The sequence below is a fragment of the Mizuhopecten yessoensis genome, unplaced genomic scaffold, assembly GCF_002113885.1.
Source record: "Mizuhopecten yessoensis strain PY_sf001 unplaced genomic scaffold, ASM211388v2 scaffold11101, whole genome shotgun sequence".
Lineage (NCBI taxonomy): Eukaryota > Metazoa > Mollusca > Bivalvia > Pectinida > Pectinidae > Mizuhopecten > Mizuhopecten yessoensis.
Window position 1 is genome coordinate 71,943 of NW_018408880.1, and position 8,817 is coordinate 80,759.

An 8,817-nucleotide genomic window follows, 5' to 3' on the forward strand; every position below is an offset into this window, starting at 1 on the left:
ATATTGCCACATTTACATTATTGACGATAGACGAACATAACAAAGGTAAAAATATAAAAAGCATAATTAAACTGTTTGGAATTGGTATTAAACGTGTATCCTATCATGTAAATATGGTTTATATAAGAACTAATAAATATACAGACTACATTGCAAGACGTTTCGGTTACGTTTATATCTGAATAGTTTCTGTAAAATGTATCTTAGAAATAATCATTGTAAGTGGAATGTGTCCAAAACTATTTATATATCTATGGCTTCCAATTATATTCCATCATAATAAACTTCCAGAAACTAACAATACAAGTCATTATGAATCAACAGCTATATATAATTGTCTCCGACGATTCAATTATGAACCCAATATTTTGGTACGAATTGCAAACAAGTATGTTAGTTAAACCGCATGGTGATTTGTCGGATGAACAAGTTGCATGTTATGAAACTGATCACATTTGGAAACATTCTGAGATAGAGACTCGGAGACACGGAGCTTCGAGGGAGATAGAAGGAAGCGGAACAGCAAGGAAGACAAAATGTTCACAAAACATAGAAAAGTGTTGGGGTTGTGGAAGAGGTTGGTAGAGTTCTGCCAAGCACACTGGCTTTAATTCAAGACCAGATGTTCATCGGGTGCGGTGACGTCATATTTTGCTGGAAATTATCGATGTTTTCTAAATATCACGTACTGCTATAGAAATATCTACAGGAAGGACAGTAATGGCCGTGAAAAGACGTCATGGAATATTATAATCAACTGTTGAATATTACCCTTTACCATTAGGTTGTAACGGAAGATCACCTGCACATAGTCTGAAAGTTAAAACAAAATGCTTACAGTCTGTAAGGGGAGACAATTCTCCTTCATAGATACTACATTTACCAACTGTAATCACCTACATGTACCACCGTTTAACAAGGTAACGGGGGATAACTCTTCAACATTAAAGTCTGTTTAACTCGCCGTTAACTCGCCGTTGTCGAAGTCATACCATTAGTCTACGACTACTATTGACGCATCTACTGGTGTAACTGGGCACACTCCCGGTCTGTACCTCCCGATCTGTAGCATGTGGGTCTAAATTTGCCTGGGTGTTTGGAGAGATTAACCATTACATTTGTTAACTCATCAATAATTGCCTGTAAGGGGAGACAATCCTACCTCATAAAGCATGGAGGGAGTTTACCAAACCTGATTAAAGTTCGTAAGGGGAGATTAACTGCCATTGAATAGAATTGGGGATTACACTCAACCTTTATAGCCTGTAAGAAGAAAATAACATAAGTTTCACCATCAATAAATGCCGGTAAGGGGAGAGAACCCTGCCTCATTAATATAGCACGAAGGGATCCATAAGCTGAGAAACCGTTATTGAAATAGTTGATGGGGGACTGCAACATTTTTAGTTTGTAATTATACATTCTAGATACTCCAGGTGTTATGCTCACTTCCGCTCGCTACACCCCTGGAATATGTCTGGAATATGTCATGATCAAATTGAAGGTCAGTGTGCGCCATCTTGTGGACAAGATATGTACAAGAAAGGCAAGTTTGACCCTTTGATGAACGTCAAAAGAATCTCGTGGTCATGTAACGGTAAATTAACTGACTTTGAAGTTTCAGCCTAGCGATTGGTCAGGTTTTTCTTTTATTGAGACCGCCTTCAATTTTACTGTGACATATTCCAGCGACGCAGAGAGCGAAAGTGAGCGTAACCCCTGGAGTATCGAGGAAGGTTATTATACAGACCTTACACGGTTGTGTCTACAAGGGGAGACTACCCATTACTATTATTGTTCTAAGGTGGAGATTATCCACAATAGTTTCTATCTCACACAAAGCAGAAAAAAATGTCCTGCAATTTTGCAAAATATCGTAAAAAAATAAATATCCAATAATGAATTCAGAATATCAAAATTTATTTTAGAAATAAAATTCATTGCACATTTTTACAAAATACTGGTCTTTGTTTGATCAGTATAAAAACATCATATTCTATTTTAGAATAGCAATCGATGGTACATTGTAATTTTAAAGTATTTTGTTAATTGATCGATAGAAAAGCACTATATGCTGAGACTCTTCCTCCAAAATTTCAAGCCCGGAAGTGACCCGTTTGCGATGCAGAACTCTGGTTTGACATGTACAAGTGTACCATTCTTTGGTGCGACTCTTTATACTGGGAAGACTGTATTCCCTTTCGGCGTGGAATCAGGTCCGACGTCCCGAGTCTATCTGAGCACAGCATGACGGGTATGGTACATGTACGCTTAATATGCATTTTAACGGATAAATCTCCTCAAACCAGGATCGCACCATAATTACTAGACATGTGGGCGTCTAGGTGTTTATTTTACCAGGTGAAAACTTGCTTAGGATTTCAGCTGTTTCTGAAGATGTATTTCGCGTTTGTCGAGACGGTTATCATGACGACTGTGTTGGATGTGACGTCATTCCCTAGGGTGTGGTAGACACGTTTCAGAGTGTTTGCCGTGTCTTTGTTGGTGGTCCACACGTGTAGAATCTGTTTCTCCCATTTCTCCATCGAGTTCTTTGATGACTGCACGACACCTGTTTAAAATAAATCAAAATGTTATGAGTCGATTTCAGTCTATGAACAGTTATGCAGTTAATTTAAAACAACACCAATCATTTTCTGTGGTGCATTTTTTTCCATTTATACCACATTTGCGATTGGTCTCAAATAGACATTTTTACAAGTTTGACATTCAGATGTTTTTATTGGTTTTGTGCAAAACAAAACATGATACTTCAAATGGAAATTTGACTTCACGCATTTATGTTATTTCCTGTGATTAACCCGGTTACAGTAAAACCTTGTTAAACTGCCATCATTTGGACAGATAATTTAGCGTTAAATGGGGTTGTCGATTTTTTTTTTTTAGAAAATTCTTAACAAACAAACAAAAAGAGGAAAAAGGGGGCGTTGATATATGTTGGCGGTAAGTGAGGTGGCATAGTAAACAAGTGGCATTGTATCGAATTTTTAATGTATATCCAAGTATTCTTCTATACTCCGAAGTGAAATAAAAAGTTCATTAACAAACAAATATAACAAATATTCTCTAATATGAAATACATATATGTACCTTTGAGTTTCTTGGTCAGCAGACGGCGGGCGTCTTCCTCCGTGAACTCCCCGTGGAACCTCATCGCTCGGGTAACGGACACACCAATCTTGTGTCCGAACATGTCGCACACGTAATCGGTGATGGACCCTCCCATGGGGAAATAGTCGACCTCCATCTCAGTCTGTAATTACAAAATACAGACAAAAATATTAAATATACCATTATCTAAACATAATAAGAGTAGACGGGAGAGTAACATCACAGTATACATAAAACACCGTTCAATAATGTGAATATAACAATACTTGATTAACAATTACAGTTATGAAACACCATAATACATAAACCTATAATTAACGTTAAGGGTGATAGCAGTACGTCTCCACAATACATAAGTTTTTGGAAATCCATATTCATAGTTAAAACATGTCATATACCGCAGAGAATTTTTCACGTTACGTCAGTTTACCCATGATTGGATTCTATGTTAATTTACCTTTAAAAAAATCCTGACTTCGTTTGACAGATAAACTACTAAATATTGCCTCACTATAATTTCTGTGACACACAAAAAATGAACAATGAATATGTTTTGATACTCTTTTATGTATAGACTCGTTTCCAATACTTATGCATTTTATAAACTTATTAAAAATTAGATAGACGCACTTAAAACAAGTTTAACTTGGGTACAGACAAATTCTCACCTTCAGCAGTTTGGCTCTGAAGCACCTCTGGAGCAACTCAAATGACAGGACCTCTGAAACAACGGAGTTCCCTCCGGCGTTTGGGACTGTCGCTAGTCTTATGGCGGCTATCGAAAGTGTCATCTCCTTCAGTTTCTTGAGGGGATAGAAATTATTGTGTATCACACCGCCCATGGAATTATTTTCCAGTAATTTCACGAAGTTAAAATACTGCTGAAGATCAACTGAGAAATTCTCCCCAACGTATGTATTACATGAGGTCCTTGGAGGGGAGAATTTCTCATCGTTTCTTGAACCTTGACGAGTGAGGGTGGTACTTGTCCCATTCCTCTTGGAGAGGCAAACTCTTAATGTCCGTACCGGTTTGTCGAGGCGAACAAGAGAAACTGCGGTGATGCTGGTTACACCGAGGCGTCGTCGTCCAGGCGGCCTTACTAACACAGGACCCCGTCGTGGGCCCCTGCGTTCGGTGACGATTATTGCTATTAGAGCGTCGGCGATTATTTTGCGTCATTGTCGTTCTGTTGTTGTGTTTTCTGCGTGTTGGCTCGAATGTCATTGATGGTGGGGTGGCTCGCTAGGCTAGTGGGTAGGTGGCCCGGTTAAAAATCTATCACATACTGCTTTATTCAAAAAAGTTCTTACCGAATGAAATGCAGTGTTGCCCAGCTAGTTTTATATACAACTGGGGATTGACCATAACGTCAATACTATATTTAGTTGGCTTATGATGCATTCGACCAATCATATTCACGTACAAGAATAACAACCAATCAGATTTCAACATGATGACATCATGTTATTTTTAGAACCGTAACGAGTTTTACCATTTGATGATGAAATATCGATGAAATAATTCAATCTGTAATACTATATTAACCTATTGAATGTATACCCAGGTATATATAAGTATTTATATGTATGCTTTAGAAACTGCTTTGTTCAAAATACATGGGAAGCCATTCAAGACTCTACGAGTTCCGTAGAAAGTGTTGTGATATATAGAAGACTCACGATCCAAGAGAGATAACTCTTGCTCACATATTTAACTGTAAAGGAAGATAAATCATGCAACCATATCCTAATTTAATGGGCATTTAATGTAGACTAAAGTGTCCCGAACTAGAAAAGTCTATTCTTATAATTATATATTAAATTATGTTTTGTGTTAATTATCTTTTTTAGATCGTCAAATATTAAGTTCTCTAGCAAATTCGATGTATGTAAATTAAATCCAGTCTCCTTTTGAGCTAACTGTTAGTTTGGTAATGTTGTGTCCTCATTAGTCCGGACACTTTGTCTTTACAAAACACTTTGGTATAGTGGGGCCTTGTAGGTCTGAACACTCTGGTTTATAGCGGGGCCTTGTAGGTCTGAACACTCTGGTATATAACGGGGCCTTGGATGTCTGAACACTTTGGTTTATAGCGGGGCCTTGTAGGTCTGACCACTCTGGTTTATAACGGGGCCTTGTATGTCTGAACTCTTTGGTTTATAGCGGGGCCTTGTTGGTCTGAACACTCTGGTTTAAAACGGGGCGTTGTAGGTCTGAACACTGTGGTTTATAGCGGGGCCTTGTAAGTCTAAACACTGGTTTATAGCGGGGCCTCGTAGGTCTGAACGCTCTGGTTTAAAACGGGGCATTGTAGGTCTGAACACTGTGGTTTATAGCGGGGCCTTGTTGGTCTGAACACTCTGGTTTAAAACGGGGCATTGTAGGTCTGAACACTCTGGTATATAACGGGGCCTTGTATGTCTGAACACTTTGGTTTATAGCGGGGCCTTGTAGGTCTGAACACTGGTTAATAGCGGGGCCTTGTAAGTCTGAACACACTGGTTTATAGCGGGGCCTTGTAAGTATGAACACTCTGGTTTATAGCGGGGTCTTGTAAGTCTGAACACTCTTGTTTATAACGGGGCTTTGTAAGTCTGAACACTGGTTTATAGCCCGGCCTTGTAAGTCTGAACACTCTGGTGTATAACGGGGCCTTGTAAGTCTGAAAACTCTGGTTTATAACAGGGCCTTGTAAGTCTGAACACTCTGGTGTATAACGGGGCCTTGTAAGTCTGATTACTGGTTTATAGCGGGGACTTGTAAGTCTGAACACACTGGTTAATAGCGGGGACTTGTAGGTCTGAACACTCTGGTATATAACGGGGCCTTGTATGTCTGAACACTGGTTAATAGCGGGGCCTCGTAAGTCTGAACACTCTGGTTTATAACGGGGCTGTGTAAGTCTGAACACTGGTTTATAGCGGGGCCTTGTTGGTCTGAACACTCTGGTTTATAGCGGGGTCTTGTAGGTCTGAACACTCTGGTTTATAACGGGGCTGTGTAAGTCTGAACACTGGTTTATAGCGGCGCCATGTTGGTCTGAACACTCTGGTTTATAAAGGGGCCTTGTAAGTATGAACACTCTGGTTTAAAGCGGGGCCTTGTAGGTCTGAACACTGGTTAATAGCGGGGCCTCGTAAGTCTGAACACTCTGGTTTATAGCGGGGACTTGTAAGTCTGAACACACTGGTTTATAACGGGGCCTTGTAAGTCTAAACACTGGGTTATAACGGGGCCTTGTAGGTCTGAAAACTCTGGTTTATAGCGGGGCTCGTAGGTCTGAACACTCTGGTTAATAGCGGGGACTTGTAGGTCTGAACACTGGTTTATAGCGGCGCCATGTTGGTCTGAACACTCTGGTTTATAGCGGGGACTTGTAAGTCTGAACACACTGGTTTATAACGGGGCCTTGTAAGTCTGATTACTGGTTTATAGCGGGGACTTGTAAGTCTGAACACTCTGGTGTATAACGGGGCCTTGTAAGTCTGAACACTCTGGTGTATAACGGGGCCTTGTAAGTCTGATTACTGGTTTATAGCGGGGACTTGTAAGTCTGAACACTCTGGTGTATAACGGGGCCTTGTAAGTCTGAGCACTCTGGTTTATAACGGGGCCTAGTAGGTCTGAACACTCTGGTTTATAAAGGGGCCTTGTAAGTCTGAACACTGGTTAATAGCGGGACCTTGTAAGTCTGAACACTGGTTAATAGCGGGGCCTCGTAAGTCTGAACACTCTGGTTTATAGCGGGGACTTGTAAGTCTGAACACTCTGGTTTACCTCATTAGTCCGGACACTTTGTCTTTACAAAACACTTTGGTATAGTGGGGCCTTGTAGGTCTGAACACTGGGTAATAGCGGGGCCTCGTAAGTCTGAACACTCTGGTTTATATAGGGGCCTTGTAGGTCTGAACACTCGGGTTAATAGCGGGGCCTTGTAGGTCGGCCAACTCTGGTTTATAACGGGGCCTTGTAAGTCTGATTACTGGTTTATAGCGGGGACTTGTAGGTCTGAACACTGGTTAATAGCGGGGCCTCGTAAGTCTGAACACTCTGGTTTATATAGGGGCCTTGTAGGTCTGAACACTGGTTTATAGCGGGGCCTCGTAGGTCTGAACCCTCTGGTAATAGCGGGGCCTTGTAGGTCTCAACACTCTGGTTTATAACGGGGCTGTGTAAGTCTGAACACTGGTTTATAGCCCGGCCTTGTAAGTCTGAACAATCTGGTTTATAACGGGGCCTTGTAAGTCTGATTACTGGTTTATAGCGGGGACTTGTAAGTCTGAACACTCTGGTGTATAACGGGGCCTTGTAAGTCTGATTACTGGTTTATAGCGGGGACTTGTAAGTCTGAACACTCTGGTGTATAACGGGGCCTTGTAAGTCTGAAAACTCTGGTTTATAACAGGGCCTTGTAAGTCTGAACACTGGGTAATAGCGGGGCCTCGTAAGTCTGAACACTCTGGTTTATAACGGGTCCTTGTAGGTCTGAACACTCTGGTTTATAACGGGGCCTTGTAAGTCTAAACACTGGTTTATAACGGGGCCTTGTAGGTCTGAACACTCTAGTTTATAGCGGGGCCTTGTAGGTCTGAACACTCTGGTTTATAACGGGGCCTTGTAGGTCTGAACACTCTGGTTTATAGCGGGGCCTTGTAGGTCTCAACACTCTGGTTTATAACGGGGCCTTTTAGGTCTCAACACTCTGGTTTATAGCTGGGCCTTGTAAGTCTGAACACACTGGTTAATAGCGGGGCCTTGTAGGTCGGAACAATCTGGTTTATAACGGGGCCTTGTAGGTCTCAACACTCTGGTTTATAGCTGGGCCTTGTAAGTCTGAAAATAGCGGGGCCTTGTAGGTCGGAACAATTCGGAACACTCTGGTTTATAACGGGGCCTTGTAAGTCTAAACACTGGTTTATAACGGGGCCTTGTAGGTCTGAACACTCTGGTTTATAAAGGGGCCTTGTAAGTATGAACACTCTGGTTTATAGCGGGGCCTTGTAGGTCTGAACACTGGTTTATAGCGGGGCCTTGTAAGTATGAGCACTGGTTTATAGAAGGGCCTTGTAAGTCTGAACACTCTGGTTTATAACGGGGCCTTGTAGGTCTGAACACTCTGGTTTAGAACGGGGCCTTGTAAGTCTGAACACTCTGGTTTATAGCGGGGCCTTGTAAGTCTGAACACTCTGGTTTATAGCGGGGCCTTGTAAGTCTGAACACTGGTTTATAGCGGGGCCTTGTTGGTCTGAACACTCTGGTTTATAGCGGGGCCTTGTAAGTCTGAACACACTGGTTTATAGCGGGGCCTTGTAAGTCTGAACACATTGGTTTATAACGGGGCCTTGTAGGTCTGAAAACTCTGGTTTATAGCGGGGCTCGTAGGTCTGAACACTCTGGTTTATAACGGGGCCTTGTAGGTCTGAACACTCTGGTTTATAGCGGGGCCGTGTAAGTCTTAACACTCTGGTTTATAGCGGGGCCTCGTAGGTCTGAACACTCTGGTTTAAAACGGGGCATTGTAGGTCTGAACACTGTGGTTTATAGCGGGGCCTTGTAAGTCTGAGCACACTGGTTTATAGCGGGGCCTTGCAAGTCTGAACACACTGGCTTATAACGGGGCCTTGTAGGTCTGAAACCTCTGGTTTAAAGCGGGGCTCGTAGGTCTGAACACTCTGGTTTAAA

At 41.8% G+C, this 8,817-nt stretch overlaps 1 protein-coding gene across 1 annotated transcript; it reads right to left on the bottom strand.

The window, feature by feature from the left end:
• Positions 1-1,920: 1,920 nt before the first annotated feature.
• On the bottom strand, positions 1,921-4,474 carry LOC110465778 (AAC-rich mRNA clone AAC4 protein-like). The gene is made up of 3 exons (XM_021521853.1): positions 3,801-4,474; positions 3,112-3,274; positions 1,921-2,572 (listed from the first exon to the last, which is right to left on the bottom strand). The coding sequence occupies exons 1-3, from the start codon at positions 3,972-3,974 to the stop codon at positions 2,382-2,384; spliced, it is 528 nt and encodes a 175-aa protein (XP_021377528.1). The 5' UTR covers positions 3,975-4,474; the 3' UTR covers positions 1,921-2,381.
• Between the last annotated feature and the right edge of the window lie 4,343 nt (positions 4,475-8,817).